The 27496-nt window shown below is 37.6% G+C and overlaps 1 protein-coding gene across 1 annotated transcript; it reads left to right on the forward strand.

Annotated features, from left to right (window-relative positions):
- The first annotated feature begins 5393 nt into the window (after positions 1–5393).
- Positions 5394–26359, forward strand: XG (Xg glycoprotein (Xg blood group)). The gene is made up of 9 exons (XM_053970652.1): positions 5394–5605; positions 15311–15352; positions 15693–15749; positions 19802–19837; positions 22309–22374; positions 23270–23317; positions 23952–23990; positions 24286–24405; positions 24603–26359. The coding sequence occupies exons 1-9, from the start codon at positions 5545–5547 to the stop codon at positions 24617–24619; spliced, it is 486 nt and encodes a 161-aa protein (XP_053826627.1). The 5' UTR covers positions 5394–5544; the 3' UTR covers positions 24620–26359.
- Positions 26360–27496: the final 1137 nt, after the last annotated feature.

Consider the following 27496-nt stretch of genomic DNA (forward strand, 5'->3'; position numbering starts at 1 on the left):
CCTCTGAAAGCACTTGTGACTCATGCTGTGGCTCTTGAAAGCTACAGGAAGGTTTAAAGGACCTGTGGAAACATGGAAAGCTACAACTCATAACAGCTAAAGGACTAAATCTGGAATAATAGCTAGTTCTGTCAGGAAGGAATGGTCTGACCAGTTTTGTTGGTTTTCATTCTAGTTGCTTTAAATTTTCATGCAGTTTACCATATGTGTCTTATTAATGGGCTTCAGCCACCTGACAAAGTTCTACAGTAAGATGACATTTCATGGAACATCTTAGAATTTAGAAATTAATGAATTTGGATTTTAAACCTGTAAATATGTCTGTACATTCAAATACAAATTTATGCCAAGGATAATTCATTTAAGAATTTCTTGTACATGTTTCTTAGCTTGCAACAAGGCTTTACACAAATTTTAGTATTTTCTTATGGAATTAATTTGTAAGTCTCTTTTTGCCCCATGTCTGCTTTTAGTATAAAAGTGCTAAAGCCTTTAAGTGTGTTTGAGAGTGCAAAAGTGACTCTTACATAAACATTTGATTTATGTAAATACAAAGAAAAGAAATGTACTTGCCTACATGAATAAACAGATATATCTATGCCAAGTGTAGAGTAAATAAAAATAACTCATTGTTTGTTAGGGATAAAATGGCAGGAGGAGCTCAAACTAGCTTTTAGCTAACCAAGACTCTTGAATCCTTTTTCAGCTTTTGTGAGCCTAAAAAATACTTAGTAAGACCTATCAACATTGTGATTTTTCTAAAAATAAATTTTAAAAAAAGGTTTATGTGTTTTTCTTCTCGGTAGCTCTAAAAATAAAAAACTTGGTGCTCACTCACCTAGGGAAAGATCCTTTAAATAGTTTGCCTACCTGATCCATCAGCAGCTCAGATTTCTTTCATACAGACGTTTTAATCATTTTGGAATGAAGTTGGCCAGAAGCAGCAAAGCTTTGAGCTGCTTACAGGAGATGCTTACCTATGTGTGACATCCGTCTGTGTGAAGGACAGGAGGAAGAAAAATATTTGGTTACCCAGGATCTAGTGAAAAGATGCACTTAGATGTCTAAGTATGGGCAAACTTAATCCTCATCTAATTATCATCAGATCCTGGAGCAGTAGACACTTTTGCAGGACCATGTGTTGTCTTACCTTCTGATGAATGAATGAGAAGGCAAAGCAAGACTTGCCAAATTTACTGGTTTTTCCAAGTTACTGATTTGTCCAGTTATGGTTTCACAGTCTGATGTTGTGGAAGAAAGAAGAAAGACTGGCTGCTGCCACCTGGATATAAAAGGTTAAAAAGAAGATTTGAATTTTCAATCTGTTCTTTTGGAGAAGGTGCCAGTTTATGGTATAAAACATAGCGGTTCACTCGCAGTTATGGGGTATTAATTGTTTCGTTGCTGTTTGCCTCACTATCCACAGAAACCTTGATCTTGTTTCTTTCTTGTTCAACTGCCATTACATTACAGAGCTAAATATTCTAATTCATTATTTCTCCCACACATTGGGACAAGAAACATTATCAGTTAACCATTATTCACCACTCTACTGAAGTAGTTCTGAAGTCAAGTCCCACAGATTGATTGCTGCCCATCATGGCCTTATGAACTGCCATTGACTTTCTGATGTGGGAATTAATGTCGTTTCTATACATGTTTCAATCAGACTGTGCAGTGGAATGGAAAAATACTGTCCTTTCTAGGTCCAAACTGCAACTTGATCCCTGTGAGGTACTTTTACTGTCAAACTGAGTTAAAATGGATGGCAACAAAGAGTACTGTCATGTCCCTGTGGCACACCCTCTTCACTTCCAATTCTTCTAGTCTACCTCCTTTTGATGCTTTGTGAAGGCTGATCTAGAACAGAGACTAGATGGAGCTAAAGAATAAAGTAGGTGTTTATTAGGAGGCCTCAATAGGTCCACCTTGGGCACAAGAGCACAAGAGTCCAGCCAGGGCTACACCCAGATGAACGCAAAAAGGTCACAAAAAATGGACGACCGGTCGCGGGGTCTCACACTTACCAGTTTTGGTCCATTAGCATATTGGAGCTTACTGTCAAATTACAGCTTTAGCCCGTGAAGTCCCATCTTTCTTGTTTTTCCCTATTCATTCCACTGTTGTTTATGCTCTCTGGCCTGAGATCTGGATCAGCTGTCCTTGGGTCCCTCAGCTAGAGAAGGAATTGTTTTGTCTACCTACTCTGTGAAGAGAGCTTACTATCCCCTAATATGAAGCCCAGACCCACACACTAAAGTAGTACAGAATCTGAAAAATGGAAAAGCTAAAACCTGAGACATCACTTTGAGGATGAGGAGGAGTTACCATCAGTAGTAGTAGGAAAAATAATCAAAGCAGGATCTTGTTGTAGAATAATACACCACTTTAGCTTCTATAAGGTAGCTGCAGTAGCAGTTTATTCATTCTATTAGTGGAAAATGTTTTGATGGTTTTCAAATGCAATGTTCATTTCAAATACTTATTCAAAGATCAAAATTAATGCATTGGATTTGTGCAAATGAAAGCAAGCAAATCTTAAGCATAACATTTAGCAGCTTTTTGCTGTAGCTCTTATTTGTGCATATATCAGTATCTGCCAAATTTTGAATGCTAAGAAAAACATTTTAGTGCATTCAGTTTTCAGTATATCTTGGGCTGAATTGTACTTTGAAGGCTGCTTTTCTGTGTTGGCTTTTTTTTTTTTCACTTTAGGCCACCATCTCAACCACATCCTCTATGTGTGTTTTTCACTGGAGAGGCAAGTTGCAAATGTTACTTCCTTTTTGCTCTTTTCTGTTACACAGATATAAAGACACATTTAAAAGGAAGTGAAGAGATTATTAGGAATGTGAAAATGACTTAAATGGAGCAAACCCACAGTTTTCCCAATCACCAATTCACTTGTGTATTTGGCTTACATTTAAATTAATGGCTTACATTACTGGATGCTTCAATATTTTAATTAAAGTACTTCTGTTTTCATTAAAAAAGATGACTAGTGTAGGATATTAGTGGCATCCCCAACTAGTTCTAGCGTATAATTCAGTTCTTTCATCTTCAATAGACACATACAGCAGGTTACCCATGCCAAAGAGAGCAATGTGACCTCTGCCCCTAGGAAGATGGGGCTGACACTGCGATGAGTTGTGACTGAACTCTTGTTCCGTTTTAGCTTGTCTCCTCTAAAAGAGGCCTGATGAGGTGAAAGTATGTGGTGTAGAGAATAGACAGATACACTGGCTCCTTTTCTACCTCCATTTGAGTTTCTAAAATATTGGAGTTTTCCTTAAAAAGACAAGTAAAAAAACATAGGCAATCATCCACCTTGTCAGGTGAATAGCAGACAGAACTTTGCTTTACTTTATGCAGAAAAAATGGGTCAATGATTTTTCAAGTGCTAAAACTGCTATTAATGGTCAGGTATTAGCTCATATATTTCTTTTTGATACACAGTATTTTCTACTTGCTATCTTGTCCAAGCTGTTGCATGTTTTTGCCAGCACCAAGATTAGGAAGTTCCTGTAATGCTCCCAAGAACAGCAGGGAGATGGGTATTCAAGACATCCTGACTCCTACACCAGATCCACTCCTTCCAGTGCCGCCCACTTTCATATTGTTATTGAGCTAGACAGGGCAATTGCTGGCTGCAGAAGAACTGAACAAGATGTGCATCATCTTCAAACTACATCTGAGAATGTTCAATATCACAATGAAGTTGTATCAGCAGGCAGGTGAGACAATGCATTTTGGGAAGACTTCACCTGCAGGAACAACTGTTTTGAAGTAAAGCTACTGAACATGTGTGAGCTGTTTGGACATGCCTGGGACTAGTACCTAACCTTGCCAACATTCCTGTTCCCTTCAGGCAAATTCATCACTTGTATGAAGATCAGCACATGTGGGCCTGCTTTTGGCATTCTGGGGAAAAAAACAAAAACAAAACAAAAAAAAAAAAAAAACCAGTGGATTTATGGGATTGCTCATTTCATGGTATAGTTCTTGTTTTAACTGACTGAAAAAGTCACCTCTTCAGCCTAAATATCTTTAACTGTTCTAAGACTGAGCAATAGGCCCTGACATGGAGAATGATGATACCCAAATTGGACTTTAGAGTTTCTATTAGTAGCTTTAAGCCAGACCTTTATAAACCATTCTGCTGGTTCAAATTTGGACAAGGGAGAGGGAGGCAGTTGACCTGCTTGAACATCAAGCTTCTTGAGGACCCAGTACCACCAAGGTCTATCAGTCCATCTTATGTTATTGCATCTGGTTTTTGTAGTTATCATAAAAACATGAGTTCAGTTGTATGCTCTGGGTAACTCAACAGAAATGCAGGTGGGGGCAGCAACATCAGACTGAATCACCCAGCAACACCACAAGTGCTCAGATTGGCCACTCATGGTAGCAGAGTCCTGAGCTATTTGCTGCCCTAGACAAAACAGCTCTGACAAAACCCCCTGCAGCTTATCCCCCAGCACAAGGGAGGATGCATGCCAGTCACCCTGCTGGTGCTGGGCACCAGGGTCATGGCTGCAATCCAGTTCAAAGGACAAGACTGTAGGCACATGTGTTTGCTAGAGAGATGCCTGAGATAGCTATGATGCTATGACAAAACTGTATTTAAATCACATCAGTAATTTAAAAGTAAGTCCATATACAGATAGATGCATGATTTTTTTCATTTTCCAAAGCTTTGTACCATACTATCTGACATCTCTTCCCATGAAGGATATACATGGATATTTATATTTAAAAAAACCCTAACAATCTAGATCAATGGAAATAGTCATGATGGGAAATGTTCACCTTTGAAGATAAGCATCTACTGGGGAGTGGAGCATGCTTCAGTTCAGTAGTCCAACATCACATTTTAAATTTATAAAACTAGGTTTTCTTGTCATCCCTCTGTAGCCAATTCCAGGTTGCTGAAAAGTGGATTCCTAACCTCCATCTACTTCCTTAATTTGGTGGCCTGAGTGAGGGGTTAAGTCTGACAGGATTGCTTTTATCAGCCGTTATTGCTGAGCCAAAAAACAAGCAGGAAAATGCTGCTTTGAGGACAGAGTAGGCCTGAGTCTCTTTCAAGCATGCCTCAGAGAAAGACAGTCTCCTCTTACAAGCTACCTGAGCTCCCACAGCACCACACCCTACTTTGGAGGCAAGGATGTCAAACAGGTTGGCTTTCCCCTCTGGGAAGGAGGTGGATCCAGAGTGTTCAGGCACCCTCCTCATTGGGTGCTGCCACTGCTTCTCCAGCACTCCGTGCTTCCCGCCTGGGTGATAAATAAGTTTCTTGGAGCGCAGGTAGCACCTAATGTGCTGCTCACAGCTTGTCTCTAGCAGGGTTGCTTGTTTTTGTTACTTGCCTTGTAAGCAAGAAGGTTTCTCTCTCTTGCAGAGCTTGTGTGTGGTGGTGAAAAACCTTTTTGGACAGAGCTGCTGATTCCAAGTGTCTCCCTCAAACCTTGACACTGCAGTTGCAACATTACCGTCATTGCTTGGAAAAAACCAACTGGTGCAATCAGTACTGCATAGAAGAGCATGGAGAAATTCAGAAGTATTTTTCTTTTGTGCCTTAGCTTCCTTCTAGTCCATGTAAGAGGTAAGTGACCTTTACCTTGGGTTATTTCAAAGACTAGATAATTACAAATGAAAAAAAAAAAAAAAAAACCAAAAAACCTAAGCTCCCAACACCTAAAAGGAATGGAATGCTTGTTTATTTGGAAATGCTTGCTAGCTTTTTTTTTTTTTTTTTTTTTTTTTTGAGCTACTCTTTCATGAGAAGCATTCAAAAGTGTTTATATGTACTTCACCAGTTTCTAAAGAGATACATGTCTCCTGGATGGTTGTTCATAATAGCTGTGCTAGTTGAAGTTTGTTTATTATAATTTCTTATTTTCTTGCTAGTGTTGCTTCCCTAAAATGATTCACAAGCTGAGGCTTGAGTATAAACTTTTTAAAATGGAAGCTGTAAAACGAGAGCTTGCAGGGGAATTTAGAGTTTCCAAAGAGAACCTTAGTCAAATAATGACTTCGTGTTTTAAAGCTTTTCTTAGTTCTTAGTATTTTGAAACCTGAGTTTTATTGTAAAAACAAATTCTGATTCAGTTTAAAGGTGTCCATGCTTTAATATTGGTGCATATGCTTTAATATTGGTGCATATGCTTTAATAATTATAAACTAATAGTTTATTTACCTTAGTAAATGTATTCCATGCACAAGCATAGTTTTTCATGCAAGACTAATTAAGAATTGAATAAATTTTGTATATACTTTTGATGAATGAATAGCAATAGGGAAAATGTAGCCTTTTCATGCTGACTCATTTTACTATATTCAAACAGAAGTTCTTTCAGCAAAATATTCTTTAAAACTTTTCTTGAGGTCAGAACAAATAGAATTATCTTTGTGTGCATCTGCCATGTGGTGTACTTGCAACCTTTTCTTTTTTGTATATTAGCAATACTGCAGAAACTTTTACTACAGTGTTGGCTGCGGGAAGAAATCAATCATTAATCTCTAGTTCCAAAATAGTAGCTGTTGCTGATCCTCCCACCATCCCTGATTTAAACAAAGTCCCTAGGAGATCTTGCAATGATGGGCAGTAAAAAACACCATGTCTTAACTTAGGTCAATGGTTTGATTAACAAATGAGGAATTATTTAGAGGTCTTCAGCAATTAGCATGGCATAGAAAGAGCAGAGCAGTAGGACTGTGCTGGCCTGCATGTTGAGTTGTGAGCAGTGATGATTCATGCAGTTTCTCACCTCTTGGCATGCAGACTTTCTTGTTCTGTAACTGTCATATGTTGAATAGTTCTGTTCAGACAATCTGAGCATGAGCAAGCCAATGTGCATATACTCTACTATTTTAATTACAAGGGTAGTCAGCCTAATCATTCTTCATTTATACATATGTTAATTTAGAGCCAGTTCAGGCTCTGCTCTGGGGGAGAAGTCATTGCTGAAAGTTGCTGTGGGCTTTGGGCACAGTCTTATGACTCTGGAAACTATTTAATCTACTTTGACAAGCAAACTTAATTATTTTAAGTCTGTGGCAACAGTCACTGAATTTTATCATCAAAGTATTCACCATGTTTCAGGGGATATTTACAAGAACCTCCTCTCAGTCCCAATCAAGACATGATATGAAAAATGCTTGGAATGTCTATGACATGATTCACCCTTTTATAGGCAGCTTAATTCTTTTCTAAATAGTAATCCTCTGTGATAGCATCTATAAACTACTGGATCACCACAGCCAAACCAGATGACATCATTTCTCTTACCATCCAGCATTTCTTTTATGTCCACTTATTTTGAGTTAGTTAGCTAGACTACCTTGATGGACACATCTTGACAGAAGTATAACAGAACCAAGAACCATATTGCACAAGGAAAGTGAAATCTGATACAGTTCAGAAACATATCTGCTCACTGCAGTATTCCATTTTTAGCTATGCTCTAGCTTTTGGAATTTCCAGACTTAGATAGGTTACATGAAGACTCCTATGTATTTGAGCTTCAACAACTAATTGTCTGTGAGGCTTTTAGCCTAATCCAAATGAAATAAACTTCACAGAAACTTCTTCCACTGAATTTCATGGTAACATCCCTCATGAGTTCTTGCAGCTTTCAGTAATTCAGGTTTGGCTGTGTCTACACTGCCCATTTAAGATGTGCTCAGACACAACGTTGCTCCTCAGTAACTGAGATCATGCATCTGTTTGAAACATAGATCCCATCTGGGCCACAAACCTGTGTGCACACCTGCAGTGGGGAAGCTGTGCAACCTGGGAAGCACAGCTATATGGGGAAGCCCCTGGAAGGCAACTGAGACTCTCCCTCAGACCTCGTGCTCAGAATGTTCCTCAGGTTCCCAATGTAGATATAATCTATATATCCATGGTTGTTAAAGTTGACTCATGGATCATGTGTTTAGCCAGTAACAAAGACAGTGCAAAGACTGATATGTCTGAGATGGTTTACGTTTACTCCATCAGGTATTGAATGGCACATAGGGAAAGGGAACAGCATTTGTTGCTAGTCAGTAAACCATACACCTCTGTTCAGCTAAGGCTTACAAAGCTTTTGACTCAAAATCAGTTGTAGTCTCGGTTAATCAGTTGTGCACTTTGTGGTGATAAAATTGTAGAGCAGTTTGAATTTGAGACGCTATGTGACTTAGTTCTATGAATAATGTAGTTTTCACTGGAGTGAAAAGACCGAACGGAGAAATGGCAAACACAGTCCTGGTTTTGTTACACTGCTCCATGTATCTGCAGTCCTCACTGTTGTTCTGTGTGAGGTCCCTGTGGACATGCTGAGGCACTTACAGATTCGACAGGCAACAAATTCTCTTCTGCCAGCTGCCAAAACTATTTCACTCCCCACACCTGAACTATGATTATCCTCAGGCACATCAGTGCTATCAGCTAAGGGTATAATTGCAGTTTGAAAAATCCACATACCTGAACTGGTTGTGAAACACTGACAACGGCAGAACTGTTGCAACATCAGAGCTTGGGAAGAGAAAACAACCGGTGCAGTTACTCAGCTTCTCAGGTTCACTTTTCAAACATTGCTGCCATGTTGCAAGCCTGGCAGCAGTGACCAACCTGCCTGAGTATGAATTATTAACTTATTGCACCATCAATTGTCAAACCCTTTCCATCCCATTGAGGGGAATAAATAACAAATAAATGTCAGCATTCTTTCAAGATTAGAAATCAATAAAAATAGACCTTTCCTGAGGCATTTTGCCTCATAGTAGGAAGAGAGAAATTCAATTTGTTTTGAGTCTTCCTTCCTTTCCACAGGCTGACATGTATGAGCATTATGGGAAAATATTAAAAATACTTAAATCTGACCTGTAGTGCATTATCTTATGAAGGCAAACACACCAACCCAGCTGAAAGAATGGGCTTGGATGGGTTATGAAAATACAACAGTCCCACTTCCACTGAATAAGCTTTGCATGTAAAAAATAGATTTAATCTAAAAATAGATTTTTAATTAGTGAAGAAGTCATGTAAAAGTTACATCACAGCAATGTCTTTTCAAAGGGCAACAATGCTGCAGGAAAAAGAGGCATTAAGTAGGCCCTAAGATTAGGAGACAAATTAAAGTCTTTCCTTGCATCCCTGGTCTAATCACACCGGTGGTGAAGGAACCAGGGGCTGTCCATATTGAAGGTCAAGAGCTCTTTTGTATGCATTTTACCAGAGTACCTGGTGTGAAAGTGGGAAAAGGAACATTAAAACACATTCTGTGAGCAAGAGAAACAGCAAAGCCTGGCATCTCTCTGGCCACCTATTCAGTTCCCTCTGTTGTCTCCAAACTACTCACTGGAGAAAGTGGGGATTTGCCAGCTGGTACTTAGGCAGTGAGTGGTCACTCTGAGAGCCCAACACAGCTGTTCTCTGTGCCACACTAAGGATTTCAGTAGGAATACTCATACAGGTCTCTTGTTTGAGAGACCATCAATGTGACCATCATTAAGCCTGAGACTCTCAAACCAAATAGCTGAAAAGGGCTGGCAGCTTCGTGAACCTGTAGTGACAGAGAGCTTTGGATGAAGAGCCCACACTGTGGGCTAAGCTTTTCTGCCTCATGACACAAAGCTGAAAATCTGAGTAAGGTGCACAGGAGCATGTATGTTGTTCCTTCATGGGAGATCCCAATTCTTTTGCTCTGCCTGCAGTTTTACAGCACACACCATCTTCTTCTGCACTCGCTCTCTAGCAAAATACAGAAAATTATATCTGTTTTATTTTATGTATGCAGGGCATAGCATAAAGTTCATAAAGAACATCAGTTACCTTTGAACAGCAAGGCAAATATAATAGAACTAAAAGATTTTCGTTTGTGTTTGGTGAGACTGTGTTGCACAGAGCTAAAGCAGTACTGCCACTCCTACTCTATTAGTGCATCTTAGTTACTGGTAATTATTTAAATGTATTCTTGTATGAATAAGCAAGAGTCCTTTTCATTTCCCCTGCATTTAAACTAAAACCAGAAGTGGCCTAGCAAAAAATATGAAGCCAATAATCAGGTCCACATGTTGTGGCCTATATACTGGACCTTGGATCTTAATTATAGATTTTAAAGCATACTCATTTTCCACCCCAGCATCAATCGTTGTTTATGAAACTAAAGGTCCTTGAAGGAAAAACAAGCTACAGAAACATCATAAGTAAATATGGATCATGGGGCTATTACATGAAAGAAATAATACCTGCTCATGGAGATTTGTCCAGAGTGTCCAGTCTGGGACATAAACATTTGTGTTCTCCCAGAAATGAGTAATTTCCTTTACACAAACATAATTGCTTCCTGAACAAAGTTGGACCAGTACATGGGTATGTTCCAAGTCCCATGCATGGGAAAATACATCCTATTTTCTCATCATGGAGTAAATAGGTTTCTTGATTGTATTATAATCAGAAATGGCCCGTGCAAAGAATTACTCACAATCTCAGCTAGAAAAAGCCCATAAAATTAGCCTCATGAGTAATTTTGGTAACATATTGTTCCCTTTTATAAAATTTTTGTTTTCATTTTTAAGTCACAGACTTCTTTCTCAGTCTCTTCCAGCTTCATAATGTTTTAAGCTCATTGTATTCATTAAACAATTCCTATTTAATTACCCTGAAGAAATCATACTTGTTCAAGTCTTTACATACTGTAAAATCAACTTATTCTCCCTTTCTATCTTGCTCAGAATTAGAAATTAGTTGCTTCTAATTTATTTGTGACATAGGTAAATTCATCCCATACATATGACTACTAGCAATGCACCAGAAACCAATTAATTTAATCATCTTAATGACAAAATTATTTATCTAACACAATTTACATATATGCCTTTTAGGTGTGTGTCCAGAAACATGTACAAACACATTTTCTCATTTTAGCTCATTTTTTCTCATTTAGCTAATTTTTTTCTTATTTTTTCTCATTTAAGATTTTAGCTTCCTTTTTAATACTAGACTGTGCATATTAAAAGCCTGAGAAGTTAATTTCATTTGTCACATAACCTGATCCTCACTTAGAAATATTCATTTCTGCCTTATTTAAATCTGCATAATTTTTAAGGGCCACAAGCTGTGTTCATATGGAGATTGAAAATTGCAGAGTGATATTGTGGTAGCTTTTTGTCAGAAAACTTGACTGCTGTTGTCATGACAAACTGGTAACACTCACCTGCAGAATCCAGCCTTGTTCCTCATAAATTCAACTCAAAAGCTGTAGGACCTCAGACCCTTGTGATCAAACAGATACACGGTTAAAGGGTGGTGGATCCATTCACCATTTAGAGAATAAATTAAACCATGGACAAAAGATGCTACTGTCTGCATTTTAATGACTGGATATTTGGGTCACATTTTCAGAAAACTAATATTCAAAATTCATTAAATACACTAACATACAGATGTGCCTGAGGACATGACTTTGCAAGCATTTTCTCAAATTCTCTAATTCATTGAGGACCACCCACAAAAAACATTATTACAGTCATTTTATTTCTTTGTCAAAACAGGGATACTTCCAGAAGAAAAGTTAGAAGTAATGCCAAGAAATAGCATACTAGCCAAAAAGCAGTAATAGCAGAGATAACTCTAAGATAATACCACCTGCACAGTTAAATCTCTTCACAGCTTTATCCAGATTAAAACAAACATACAACAAAGCCAACAGCAACAAACGCAAAACTCTCAACCAATTAAAAAAACCCAGTGGAACAAAGCTTTTTCTGACCAACTAAAATTCCTTTCATTCTTGTTATCGTCAGTATATTTTCAATTCTTTCTATTATGGAAGCTGATCAAAAAAATATATATATTATGTGGAAAATTAATTTATTTCAGTCTTTTTTTTTTTCTGTTGAGAGCTTCATAATTTATTTCCCATGTCATTTATCTTCAGGGTTCTCTGAAGTGACTGCAGCTGCTATTGAGCTAAATATTTTCTGAGACTCTAATGTGGTTTTGTTTTTAGACCAACCATGGTGTGGATAAAGTCTGAGCTGTTCTGCTATCAAACCAACTATCCTCTTTAACTTAGATTCTTAAAAATGTCTAGGAGAAGTCTCAGGAACGGTAATGAACATTTAAAATTCTGCTCCACAGAATCTTACTCCTTGCAGTCATTTGATGTTATTATCAGAGGAAGCTGGCATCAAAGTCCAAGCAGTCTTTCGGTTTATTGCAGTATAATTTACCATGCTGCACAGATGTCCTCATACAAACTGCCCATCCGTCAAGGTTTATGTCTATATAGTCAAAGAGATTTCACTGTGGATTCCTGTCTTACTCCCAGGCAGTCATTCTAAGTTAGTGTCCTTTTCTTTTTATTGCTTGGTTTATCATCGGAAATAATTTTTTAAAAAATCAATCTTAATAATTTCTGAAGGAGATTTTCAGTCTTCTTTTTTCTCTTCCTAAAATTACTATAGCTTTCTTGTGTTTCTCCCTTAAAGTCTCAAAACAACACCTTTTGCCTTTTCCCACCTTTTCCATAACAGAACAGACATAACAATAGGAGAGGGAAATGCTGGTATTGTATAGAAGAAGGGCAGGTGTCAGTAAATATTTCAGTCCATTGTTTTGCTTTAGTTCTCATACAATTGAAATCATCTGCATCATCATGCTTGAATTTCATAATCTGATTCTATTCCACCTTCTATTTTTATTTTCCCTAACTTCAAAGAAATATTCTACTTGAAAGTTTTCCACAGTCTTCCTTTGCAAGATGATTTTGTCACATTCTCTTTACAGCATTAGGACCTCAGTAGTTGCTTTCCATATTGTTAGTTCCTGCTTGTCATGACCTGTAACAAAGAAGCTGGTTTGGCCAGCAGCTCTTCCGTATTACAAAATTATTTCTCCTGACTCTTATTCTGATTATGGTTACAAAATTATTCCTGATAACTCACTTCAACAAGAAATGGTTTGAGCCATTGATCGTGGTATCCTGAGGCAATGAGGTTCTGGTCAGACGTCCTCCTCCAATAGTCAGGATGCTGATCAAAAATGAGGATTTTGCCAGAGGTCAAAATCAAAGGACTGTCAAGCTTATGTTGCTTGTGCTTCTGGCACTGAAGAAATGCTTCAGAAAAATAAAATTTGACCATATAGGTCAAGGCAATGCCAAGATGTCTGCCTGTGCATAGTGTGTCTGTATCAAGATCAAAGGGTTCCATGGCTGGGGTGACAGCCCATGGGCAGAAGCTCAGGGCTGGTAAGGGCTGGTGATGTACTCAGGGCTCAAACAGAAAATATCTTCTGATGAAGCAACTTGTTTATTTTATAGATTTATGTATTTAATGGATCCATATTTAAAAACCAGAGTCTTAGATTATGGCTTTCATAATCGCTTTAAATTGAAAGAGGGTAGTTTTAAATTAGATATTAGAAAGATTTGGTTTTTCACTATGATTGTGGTAAGGCACTGGAACATGTTGTCCAGAGAAGTTGTGGATACCCCATCTTTGGAAGTGTTCAGAGTTGAATATGTCACTGAACAAGCTGGTCTGGTGGAAAGTGTCCCTGCCCATGGCAGTGAGAGTGGGAAATAGATGGTCTTTAAGGTCCTTTCCAGCACAAACCATTCTGTGGTTCTATGGCTCCATGAATATTATCCACCTGAAGACCCAATCCAAAAGTTACTGAACTTGGCAATGTTGGCTGGGGGGCCAGGGTAGAGGAGGGAGAGGTGGCCAGATGAGGCAACACTCCAAGAACAAATCAAATAATAAAGAGATAACTTATCACTCTGCTAACGTTACTGGGAAAGTCTTGTGGTTACAAGTTTTTACTTACTTGTATTGCTCTTAATATTTTACTGGGACAGTTTTGCTTTAGAAGCCATTCCTACTTTGCATTCCAGCCTTGTTTTATCTCTTCCTTCAGACCCCATCTATAATTAAGTTCACAGACTTACATTAAAATCCTCGTGGGAATCAAAACATTTCTACTTTATATTCCTGTGCTGACTGTTATTTGAGGATCACACAGTGTTTCAGCACTGGTCATTAATCTTTCTGGAAGCTCTTTGACATAGGCAAGAGCTATTATTCAGGAACAGTGATTAATGAGAAGAATGCCATGAAGATGTACAGGACCTGTCAAGATGAAGGAGCTGAGCTGAATCCTGAGCACTGCTGTGCTGACAAACCTCTGGCAGCCTCTCTCTGTTCCTCAGCTTCTTCACTTGAACAGTGATGCCTTTCTTGCTGTGAAGTGTTCAAGACTTGCCAAGAAAAACTCCTTAATGAACAGTTAGGTATTAAGCCTTTTAGAAGGGATAATAAACATATGCAGATCAAGTGCAGCTTGAGGCTTACTCGACAGAGCACAGTAATGCATTTCTGTTTAGGGAAGTCATAGCATGTCACGACTTTTTGTGGGTTTGTGTAGGCTGATCTTATGTTTGGAATGCAAACACAAGGATGATGCATCACCCTGGGTGAAAACCAGTGGATACATATTCTGCAAACATGTTTCATGAAGGCTGTATATTACAAGGATAGTGGGAGATTGTAGAGTTGAAAGTAAAACTCACATGAATAACTGTGTGTGTTCAGTTCAAAGTCATCTATTTCAGTTTATACATTTTAAATATTTTCCAGTTTTCCTTGCCTGCTAACTTCAAAACTACAGATGCTAATTACTCCGCTGTGACATTCAAAGACATTGTTGTCATCTAACAGAGAATAGGAAGAATTTTTTCCCCTTTTCAAATATTTTAATTTACAGAGGAAATGAAATTAGGTAAACACATCTTAATATCTTTTATTTAGGGCCCATGTTATATTAAAAAACAGTTGATTTGTGTTGCAAGTGATCACAAGGCAGACTTGACAGTAAAGCTGCTTGCTAAGCTGAGCCAGTAAAACAATAATGAAGATATTAAAAATTCTCACCTAATGATTTTGGTCCACAAGTATTATGCTGAATGCTACTTTCAGCTGTCTCCTGGCAATAGTCCTGTGCCCTCTAACTGGCAACCTGTGTTCTTCAAAGGGGTGTTTCCACAGCAGTTGAATATGATAATTCAAGAGAGCAGCTTCTCTTTGGCCTACCTGAACCAGTAACTTCCTTGGATTAAATGAGCCCATCTCTCACAGTCATCCGGGACTGTGCTGTGCAGGGATGACAGCTGACAGCTTGTTCTGTGCCTGCTGCTGTTTGGATGGGTCTTTCTTTTGCCTCTTACTGGTGTTCTGGCTCTGTACTGAGCCCTCAGGTCTGGACATCATGAAAACCTGACTGCTGACTTAGTGTCTTCTGTCACTTTCCTTTTAGGTCAAGGTGATTTTGATTTAGCTGATGCCCTTGATCACCCTGGTATGTAAATTTTCTATCGTTATTTTACTATGGCATTTACATCTAATAACAAATCTTAAGTCTTTTTCCTTGAGGAATGGAATATGAAGTGGCTACTACTTCTGTTAAAGATAGATGGAACTGAAGAATGCTAGATTTCAATGTTTCTATCATGAAATGAAAATCTTCTTCAAAACAAACAAAAATAGCTTTGAAAACTATCATATTCCTTCATTTTTGACTTCTGCTGTGATACATAAAGATTTATTGAAATAACTCTGCAGCTCTCTACATCTGCACATACCTGCTTTTGTTAAGCTGAAGCTGTTAATGTTTATTGGCATGTCATTGTGTTCAACAGATGACATAATTACCAGGAAGCCTACAGTGATCCGAAGACCGACAAGACCTGTGTTCAGTGAGTAATAAATAATGGGTCATAAAACTGATTTTGTATATGTAGGAAACTTTCACATGAGGTTCTTTATCATATTTGCTGCTGTGCTTTAGCTGAGATAATGTGTGAGTAACAGCTGTCCTCTTAAAGTAAAATAAGTGTTCTTTTGACAATTACCAATTATGTGTCTTTACTGCTTCCAGTGAGGCAATTGAGCATGGCTGGCCAGTGATAGTATTTTATTTCCTGAAGAACTTCTTCACCCTTTTCTAGATTGTTCTGAACTCCCTGGGGAGTATAACAATAGGTAGCTGTTGCTAAAATTGCCTGTTCCTCTACTTTTTTTCCCTATTATCTTTATATTTTGTATATTTATTCATGACGCTTGATAACAGAGTTGGAAAATAATCAGAACGAAGTTGGAGCTATTCTTTCTTCTCACCATGTATTTGATTCATATTAGCTAGTATTGATTGCTACAACCTCCTGTGTCAGAAAGGAAAAAAGGCTCTGAATGGTGGAGAGCTGTAGTCCTGAGAAGGCCAAACAATGAATTCCAATGAACACTTGTCAACGTTGAAAAAAATCCAAATTCCAAACAAGAACAAAATTGCATTTGTAATGGAACAGTTTATGACAACATAGATTTTTTTTCTTTTTCACCTAAACTGCACTGGAATAACTCTGTCTCTCAAACAAAATGCTTGGAAAGTGCTAGATAAGAAAAACCCAACAACTTCAGGTCTTTTTCTGGACAAACTTTGAAATAAGATTTTAGGTGCATGAAATTAGTTACATTTTCCACACAATTCTCAGGCTCCTTCTTTGAACATACAGGGGCAGTATTTTGTGAAAGTAGTAGCTATTGTATACTTTAATGGCTGCATTTTTCCTTCCCATTTCATTTGGCAAACAAAATTTGTGTGTGGCCTAGGTTAGAAGCGTCTGTGTGTTTTAAAATATTACACTAAATGTGGATTTATTCCCATCCTAATGTAAACAATTCAAGTTATTTGAATTGTGTCCTAAAATACATTACCCTTGGTCATGTTTAAAGGTAGCCTAGGGTGCCAATATGTGCACTCAAGCTGCCTCAGTCAGGTGAAAGTAATTTTTATTTTTAGGGACTTCTAAATCTGTTAGAGATATGAACATCAGATGAGTATCTGCCCTAACCAAATCCCCTTCACTAATTTTTGGGCAGGAAGAGCTCCATGTTTTCCAGACTATTTCAGAGTCTCTTTCAGCACTACAGAGGACTGCAGAAAGTTTAAAAAAGCAATTAAAACTTATTAGAAAACCCAAGATCACAGTGATACAAATCAATTATTGGATTTGGAAAGTGCAGGAAAATTGTTCAAATGTATGTTCTAACATCTGCTTAATGTTTCATCTTAACTTCAGGATTTCCTCTATGTCTCCTTCAGAAGTGAGGCTCACTGAGATTTTTTTGTTCAGCTGAGGCCAGTTACAGGCAGTGTCCTCTGGACATATCATGCACCTCTGCCTGAGTTGAAGCTCTCCTGTAGGCGCCTCCCTAGTGTGGCAAAATTCATGGTTAATGAAAAGTTAACAGAAAGTAATGTTTATTTACAAAATCTCAATGTAGGTTGATGTTTACCCACTCACATTTTTCCTGCATTCTCTTTAATTCAGCCATACCCTCACACCCACGTGCTCGTGAGCACCAAGATGTGTGTGCTTAGGTGGTCTGGTGAGCATCGTGTGCAGCATGAGACAGAGCTTGCCAGGTGATGAGGTCTTATCCTGTCTCTGTGCTTCTTCTTGATCAGAAATGACAAGTAGAATCCACAGATCTTTTATATCCTTTAGGAGTAATCAGGTATTATAGAGAGGTCCTTTGCCTCATAATATTTCTCACTCCAGGGTCTCTGAACCCTTGGTCAGGTTGCTGCCCACTATATTATTTTTTTCAGTTGTTTGGAGTTCACAGGCTGTGTGCAGAGACTTATTTTCTGGGTGACAATCAGAAAAGTAATGATATGCTGCAACCTTTGATGTAAGAATACCATTCTGCTTTTTCTCTGCTGACAAGTCATCTGTGCTGTCATCAGAGCATAGGCCTGCTGGTTTTGACAGAAACAACACATTCCTCAGTTTTACTGCTGGGAACAGTGACCTTTAGTCCGTTCTTTTAACATTTTGCTGGTTTTTCTGGTCCTGACACATACAGACATTTCCATTTTTATTTCATTCATATCAGCCTGAGCATTTCTGCAACAAATCTCTACATGAACCAGAGCAGAACTTGTATTTTACCTGAATTCTTCATGTCATTAATAAATTGAATCCAGTTTTCAATTTATTGCTTCTTACAGTGTTAACATTTGGCAGGTAAATGTATTTTTGAAATGCAACTCTGCTGGGCAGACACAGGGAGGACCTACACCTGACAAGTAAAAACCAAGTAATGTATTATGAATTCGTTTATTTTCCTGCCAGATTTCCTAGTGACATCAAAGCATTTCTGAGATGTTACCCAAATGAGACTAGATAATGTGCAAAAGCAGCTTCCCACTCCTCCTAGGTATAAAGAACAGAGGAAAACAAATTTCTGCATGGTGATTTTCCTGTGTGTCAGGAATTCTGACACATCTATAATGAAAAAATATTTGTTTAATTGAGAGTCTATATGGTTGTCTGTGGCAACAAGCACGTTTACCAAAATTTAGATAGGTTTCGCTATCCCTTTTCTTCTGATCCACTGTACCACTCCACACATATCAAGAAAGGGATTTTTGGAGTTATACCATCCATCTAATGTATTTCTTTCAGAACCCACCATCATTCCATACACATCTTAAAATACCACCCACATACTCATATCCACACCTGGTGTTAGAAACAGAGTTCCTCCTTACCCATTTGCAGCTTATGGACAAATTGTTTGTTGCATGGAATGATTCTGTACCACGTACAGTGAGACACATGTATGGTGCTGGGCAATGGTCACAACCTGGTGATTTACTGGGTAACTTTCACATATGGATGTTTAATTCTATCTAAAAACCTTTATAGCTCAAGCAAATAAAAACAAACTGTCTCCCAACCTCAGACAGGTGCATATGATTGCCTGAAGGAAGGGGTCATTCTGACCCTTACATAGATATTTGATTCAATATCTCCCCAAGTAGGTTTATTGCTCCCTAGTATTTGCTCTTGAAATGGATATTCAGTTTTTGTACTTCAATAAATTCTACTTGAGCCAAGTATACATATACCAATTTTAACTACAGACATAAATGTTAATAATTATGATGCCTCAGGTTTAGTTTTTTATATTTTTCAGATTCTGTTCTGCTTTAGTGTGTATGTCTAGGCTGCATATTAGGGGATAGTGAGCTCTCTTCCCAGAATAGGTAGACAAAACAATTCCTTCTCTAGCTGGGGACCCAAGGAGAGCTGGTCCAGGTCTCAGGCCCAAGAGCATAAACTATGGTGGACAGAAAAGAGAAAAACAAGGATGGGACTTCATGGGCTAAAGCTGTAATTGGACAATTGGTTCCAATATGCTAATGGACCAAAACTGGTAAAAGTGTGAGACCCTGTGACCGGTCGTCCATTTTTTGTGGCCATTTGGGTTGTGCTGCCCAAGGTGTATCCATCAAGGCCTCTTAATAAACACCTACTTTAGTCTTTAGCTCTGTCTAGTCTCTGTTCTAGGTCAGCTTTCACAAGGCATCAAAAGAAGTATATTTTAAAAATGGGTATAGTTACATATTATAACACAGCTAACTATTTTTGTACTTGCAAGTATATTAAAGATGTATTGATCTTGATTCAACTGTAAGATTTATTTTGACATCATTTAAAACAGGAAAAAACCTTTGTAGTTTGAGTAGAAAATACCCTGCCATTTATCCATTAGTGTGTGGGAAGATGTTAGAGTTTTCAAGAAAAGTGTGATGAGTTATTTGAATTTGTGGCACTGACTTGAAAAAAGGTGCTTGTCAAACATGCAGTTGTACACATTCTAATGAAAATAACATTTCATTTCCCTCATGAATTGCGTGTAACTCACTTTTTTACATCTTCCTCCTATTCATTTTTAGACAATGACTTACATTTAGGAGATGCTCTTGGTGGGGGTAAGTACTGCCTTGTTCCCTTGAATACAAGGGGATTTTTTTCTTTCGTAGTCTTTTCCTGAACTCTGCCTAATTTGTAAAAAGATATTTCAGTACTGCAGGAGGTGCTACGGTCATGAGAGTTATTACAACTCATGTACATGCAACCCTTCTGCCTGAGGTCGTCACGCAGAGTGGGACTGCACCTGGTCACCAGCTACCTTTGAGAGCTTCCAGCTGCCCTGCCTTGCATGAACTGAAGTTAGCTGGGGCTTGCTGTACCATGGCAGAGCACCCCTGGTGTGGCTGGGGAGAGCAAACATTGTCCATTCAGTTGTGATCGCTCAGGGTGCAGTCCTCTGACAGAAGCTTGAAGAAGGTGATGGCTGTAGTTTCTTCAGCTACCAAAAATGAGCCTGTCTAAGATTAGGACTGGATGGAATGTTTGAGCTTCTTGTAGCTCTGCTGATGGCATATTAGAAATTCAGTTAGAAATGTTTCAAAATGGTGAATGGTGAATACAGCTTGAAGCTTGAAGCAGTCAAGCTGGTGTTACATGCTGTTAACTTTCAGGTATTCCCATAACACCCAGACCTGACCTCAGAAGTATTCACTGTATTGTACTGAGCTCTGCAGACATATTAAATCCTTGGGGCTGGGAATCTGTACACCAAATTTTTAGTGTGTTTAGAGATATACCAAGGATGTGAAGTACTCTAGAAAGGTTCTTGAATACTGCAGATACCCAAAATGCAATTAGGATTGCAAAGCCTAGAATTCCACTTTAATCACAGCCACACAAAAGAAAAGTTACTTCTCAGCCAATTGCACAGAACCTCTGAACCAGCAGTAGTGGTCTGGTTTGCTCACATTTCAGTCTTAGACAGTGACTGTTCTTTTATATTTTGGTTTCTTGTCCCATTTCCACCTTCCCCTGTGGCACTTCATGCCTTTGTGTGAATGATACATTAGTCCACATTTTACAAAGCTGGATCTAATTTTTTTAATAATTCCAATGTTTATAATTTCATTTATTCCTCCCTGTAATAATTCTTCCATTCCTGCAAAGTTCTATTGAGTACTGTAACGAGAGGATACATTAAATATATTGACTAAAGTATTAATTAATAGCTTAAGTATCTTAACTAAACCAAATCTTTTCATTCCAAGGACAGAAAATTGTATTTCCATTGGTTTTAATTTCTTTGTTACATTTTCAGTTCAGGTTCTTAATTGACCTTCATACATGGTATAATAAGGTTAAAGTTATGTATTTCATTATCAGTATTTCTGAAGACATTATTTGTTCACCAGTTATGCCACACAATATGTCTTCTTATGCTTAGAGAAGACTAAGTGCAGCATCAGGAGAGAAATTAAATGTTCTTAGTTCATTACACAGAGCTAGAACAGAACAAGTCCTTCCTCTGCTGAATATAATTAATTGGGCAAAGTCAGATTCAGCAAAGCTTTACGACTCTACCTAAAATCCATTGGCTGTAGATTAAACTCACTTGAGGTTAAGCGTATACCAAAATAATTTTGTGGATCAGAACCTAAATGGTGCTCAGAAACACAAGCATTGCATTTAGCAGCTAGGCAAGAAAAAAAAATAGCAAAAGGGCATCTGGCATGTTTGGAAGGTGAAAGATTTAAAGAGGGGGAGGGAAATTGCTATTTATTTCTGTGACCTAATTTTGATTTATGCAGAGAAAAATGCACTGCCTGGCATTTTTAAGAACAGTTGAATACCTGTTTGAATTGGTTGAGTAAAGGGTAGCAAGAGAAGACCAACTCTACACACACAGAGCAGCAGCCCTAGATATTAAATTTGGCAGGTTTTGACCTGAGTGAACTCTTCAGCATTGTATATGCATTTTGGAAACTGCTTTTAGTCATCAGATCTCCTGCTCTATCCAATGCATCTCTTTCTAATCCTTTGGCAAAAAATTAAGGCTAAATGCTAGCACAAAGTTCTAAACAACAGCAAAGCTGAAGTCTGAGATCATTTTGCACTGCTCAAGAGCAGAAAATTCATTATGCATTAGATAAATTCAGCATCTGTTAGATGAAACTAATCTGCAGGCCTTATTAAAACCTGCTGATGGCAATGAGATAACCTGCTGCCTCCTGCCCAGCCTAGAACACCAGCTTCTCTGTTGGCTTTGACTGCAACCACTGACACCCACAGTGACACAGTGACACATTGTGCCTCCCAGCTGTCAGCTTTAAACAATGTTAGCACCAGCCAGATATACATAAAATATTTTCCCTCAATGTTTTTTTGTGAATTCTTCTCTTCTTTTGAAAATATTCCCTGAAGTCAGTTTTTGTAGCTAGCTATTTATTGATATAGTGTTTAAATCTTCTTAACTACTGAAAAGGTCCTTTTATTAATTCAGGAGGACAAATTAGAAATTGGTATAAAATATTTTTATTTACAGTTCCCAGTTTTGCCTGTTCAATCATCTAACAATATTAATTATCAACAGGTGACATCTCAAGAAAACCTTTATACCCACCTCTTCCACCACGCCCAGGAAGTTATGGTAATTCCGGTAAGATTTCTTGCTCTTAAGAAAATGTAGTGCTATCAGCTGTTCAGAGCAGACATTTTGAATACTTTAATCTCTTATTTCTCTAGTAATAGGTTTTATCATCCTTTTCCAACATCTTCCTTTTGCAGTCACTGTTTCTGACTCAGAGTTGAGAAAGCTTTTTTCTGAATGTTTGTGTTGAAACCATAAAGTTTTTCTATTTGTTCAAAATGTGGGAAAGTGCATCTTAAGTGGCACGAGACTAACATTTAATCTTGTTTGTGTTTTCATTTTGGGTGTGTATACACTGAACTATGCAAAGGCTCAAATTTGACATCTAGCCACAGGGCAGGGATAAACCTGTGTTCAAATCAATTTGAGATATGCATCTGAGATGGCCCTGGGGCATACAGCAGATGGGGCTGGGCAGCCTGTATTGCTTTTGAGTTTGGTTCCAGACACTCACTTAAGTAAAGTAAATGTGGCATATCTATTCTGGCTTGCACCCTGTACCTGTACTTACTGTGGGTATGCCTGTAGTAGTAAGCTGTGGACAGGTCCTTCTGGAGTCTTCCCTGGAGAGGACCCACTGACTCTCTGCTTCAGGGATCACTGGGACTCAAGATGTCCATATTATAAATGGATTTGTCTTACTGGGAGCCCAAGCCCACATATCCCACGAGTGCCCAAAACAGACACAGAATACGTAGAGACCAACAATGTCAGTACTTCAGCTTTCAGGTGAATTTTGGTAGGTGACTGTTCAGTGTAAGACATGTGTGACCCATCCACCATGTTGAGGCTGGGATTTCAAAGGTTCCTCACCTCTCCCTAGAACGCTACAAAAGGAGTGGACAAGTGAGCTGAAGGGGTTACCATTGTATATAATTTTGCAACTGAAGTATTTGTCTTGCAGGAGGTTTTGATGACTCAGATCTCCTTGATGGAAAGCCTTTACCACCAGGTAACATTTGCCTATTTCCCTTGCAACGTGTTCTTAACACCTGTAAATTGGAGCTGGTTGGTTTTGTTTTTATGGTAATCTGTTTGTCTCTGAAGGTATAGGACCAGTCTCCACTGTTTTCATTTAGGTTAGTTATCCTTCGTGAAAAACCATGGGTTTGAGCCTGAAGCTAGAACTTGAAACATATTCCAAAACATTTTTTAGTTGTCAGAAGCCTGCAGGTTTTATCCCTTTGAATTCAGCAAGGAATGTCCAAAGGCAAGGGGCATGCTGAAATAGATGGACCAAGACTAAGATCTTGGTGTAAACTATTGATAAATGATCTGATTGTCTGGCAGTAGAGAAGAGATAAGAGTATACTGGCCTCCCTGTGAAATCAGCTTGACGTAGCCTGTTACATAGAGTCCTTCTATTAGATGATAACATTCTTCCCCAAAATGGAAATGTCAAGAGGATGAGCAGTTATCCTCTGGCCAGCACAGCCACCAGTGAGGAGTGGAAGGGGTGCTCTTTCTTGCAGTCTTGTTGGGCCACCCCTTTTGCCCTTTGTACATCACACTTTGCTGTGTAAAGACTTAATTCTCAAAACAGGATGATAAATTTTTCTTTGATGAAACTTCACCCTCTTTTCCAGGAGAAGAGGAGCATCATTTCAATCATGGAGGGAACACAGGTATAGTAAATAATTTACATTATTCTACAATTGATTTCTGATCTTTATGAAATATTAAAACAATGATAGCCTTATAAAGTAGCACATATAATAAATTAGGCTTTAAGACATCATTTTCACATCAGCTGTAAACACAACACAATTTTTATTCATCTGTTTAATTCTATAGTTTCACCAAACTATTTTCATAATTTGGTAAAGGCACGCTTTAGTAGACAATATACTTAAACCATTTAAGTGCCTCTGGAAAAAACAAAAACAAAAACAAAAAAACCTTCTCTTTCTTTTTCCATAGATTCGGGTTTAATAGCTGGAGTTACATCTCCTGTAATTTCTGCTTTTGTGATACTGGTTGTTGGATCAATAGCAGCCTACACCGCTTACAAGAATAAGAAACTTTGTTTCAAACCACGTGGTAAGGCCCAGTTTTCTGCTGATTTAGTGCTGAAGTAGATGGTTACTTGACAAAAAATTGTCTCTGCCAGCACAGAGGTGCCTGGAAGTTGTGGCTCTGTGTGTGGAAACCAGCCTGGGTGGCCCAGATCAGCTTCAGAAAAGCTGGCAAAGAACACCCACTGTGGAAATACTGAATGTTCAATTTTCATTTTTCAGGTGGGGCTGCAGTGTAAACCATTGAAAGAAGAGTTGCTGTCTGATCACAGGCTCCCTTGGTTGGTGACCTTCTACACTGCCATTCTGACAGAAGAAAATCTTCCTCTATCGAATATTTTCTTGAGACGTTGCAATCCTGCTCTCTCTAACCTGATGTCACTTTTGCACCTCGAGCTTTATGTCATCAGAGATATGCTTAAAACATCCTGGGATTGTATTGCACTTTTTGACCTGCATTCATAAAGGTTGGATACAGAAGTTATTGTAAACAACAAAGAAATCAAGTTTGATATAAGCTAAAAATCAAAGGATTCGTGTTTGTGAGCATTTGAGTCACCAAATATTTTTTTTTTCTGTTTTCAAAATTAGCCAAAAAACTCAGTCCCTCTGATAGAATAGGAATAAGGAGTTTGCCATTTCCTTTCACACTTGTTGGGCTTCTCCAGTATATTTCTGTAATGTTTACTATGTTTAAAGAAAAATTGCAGTTGTCTGGATTAAAAATTTGAATGCCTTTACTTTGTGTTTATGTCTGAATTTTAGCAAAGGGAAAGGACCTTTAGCTAGAAAATTCATTCTTAATTTTATAATATACTGAAAAGATTATGTATATTGACAAACCACTCTTTAAAATAAAACAGAGAGGAACACATGCTATTTTTATTTATTTATTTATTTTATTGATTAATTACTGAACTGGAGTTTAGCTGTTCTTGGGAACTAGACTTTCATATAAGTTTCATTTCTCTTCTTGAAAATTAAGTCATGACTCTAGGAATCTTTGAAGCCATTAATCTAGCAAGATGGGTTTTAAAAAAACCCGTATTATTCATGACGTCTGAAAAGGGAAAATGGGTACAAAGCTTTGTCTGATTCATTTAGAATGAGTTTGTGATGCTTCAATCTCTAAAATCTAAGTCACAAAGACTTTTCAACTTCTACTGTGTGGAGATGTGGTTGACATAGTTTTTCTAGCTAGACTGTTTTACTTCTTTCCCTCATTCCTGATCGACCTGGCTGTGCTAACAATGTCTTCATGTACACAAACCTATCACGAAAACCGACTTTTCCTGTCTCTCTGCCTTCATTTAGCTAACTGGATCAAAAAAACAGCAAGTGAATGAAATACAGATTAAAGTTGGCAAAACTAGCAGTTTACTGACATAATTCTGCAATAGAGACATTTTAACTAACTTTTTAAAGCATAAGGAAATTGATGTGGTTTTATCTTCATTTTATATGCAAAGCATGGTTTTTGTAACTAGAATTCCATTTATATGGAGGTGAATATGATTTTGTGTTTATTACATCATTGAGAGGAAGACCTATACTAAAAAAGTATTTTTTCGTATAATAAAATACTATTTATCTAAATTATATTTTAAATGGATATATATCAGTTCCTTGCTTAGACTACCTTTTTTTTTTTTATCCTGAAAGTAATGATAATGTTTAAACGTAGAAACATCTTGACAACATACAAACAAATGAACAACTTTTGTGCCTATCACTTTCAACGTATGAATGAGAAAATATCTTTAATATGGTTTTCAAGGACATTTGATATTTCTTTTAAAATATTACTTTTCCATGTTAACAGTTAAAACAGGCTGATAAATATTGATAAATATCAGACAGATATAAAGATTTGATTAATGAAATGACAAGCATTTTGCTGTTACAACTTCAGTTGTTTGTTCAACCATGAAACGTATTTTGCTTCTTTCTCTTCAAAATTTTCAATAAACACTTACTATGTTCTATCTAAGATGACCCAAGTTTTGTTTGTTTTATTTGCTACTTTCTGGGACATATGAGGATTGATACCTTCTGTATAAAAGTTCAACTATGTCCCACTAGAGAAAAGAAGGAAATGCTTCAAACTAAAGAAAAATTACAGAAAAAAACCCCACCAAAATAATCAAAACAGCTTGATACATAAAGGTAGGCAAAAGCCACCCACCTGGTGGGTTTTTTCCAGTCAGCTGTAGTAATCTGCTTCCCAGAACTTGCTCAGAATCAGACAAAGAGAAACATCTATTCTTTTTTTCTCTCTTTTTTTTTTTTTAATTTTACTAAGTATGTAGAGAAGGATCTATGTGCAACATTTTTTGTTTTGCTATACTATGACAACTTATTTTAAATTGTTCATAATATTTTCAAAATAATTTATTACTTGTGTTGATATTAATAGCCCAAAACCAGATTTATTATGGAGAATTTGAGCAAAACCCATGAATATGAATGGATAAATCCCGACTACCCAAGTGTTTGACCCTCTGAAGCTCTTTTGTCTAATTTGTCAGCATATACCCAATATATCAATATACCTGTGTGCAGATGCACTTTTAGGTGTCAATTTCCTTTTTAACTAGAATGACGATAAAAAGAAATTTATAATTATTGTATTAACTATTTCTAGTATTATTATTTTAGGAAATTGAGAGGTTATCTAGGGAAGCTCTAGTGTATTGAAATTTGGGAAGGAAGGAAGGTTGGTTAACTGGTTGTTAGAACATTGAAATCTAGGTTGTGTTACTGGCTCTGATACTTACAATTTATTCTATACTGTAAAAAACCGTTGCTGGCACACAAATAAAACAGATTATCATCTAAATATAGACATCACTTTTATTACCAAGGAAAACCTTTTCTTAGTTTTCAAGTCCCCCAACTGAAATAGATCTGCCAGTAAAATTATCTTAAAGAGTAATCATGGTACTGGTAAGTATGTTGTCTAGTTGACTTGTCTACATAAGTCAATGGTGAACACAGATCCCTGAGGATTTTGTTTCTGTGGGATAAATGAAACTCCATTTCCTATGTGTTTAAGTCCGTCCTTCCTTCCTTTAAACACCTCACCATTACTACAGAGCAATGACACCCTCTTCTCC

Source organism: Vidua macroura, chromosome 2, assembly GCF_024509145.1.
Source record: "Vidua macroura isolate BioBank_ID:100142 chromosome 2, ASM2450914v1, whole genome shotgun sequence".
NCBI classification, from domain to species: Eukaryota; Metazoa; Chordata; class Aves; order Passeriformes; family Viduidae; genus Vidua; species Vidua macroura.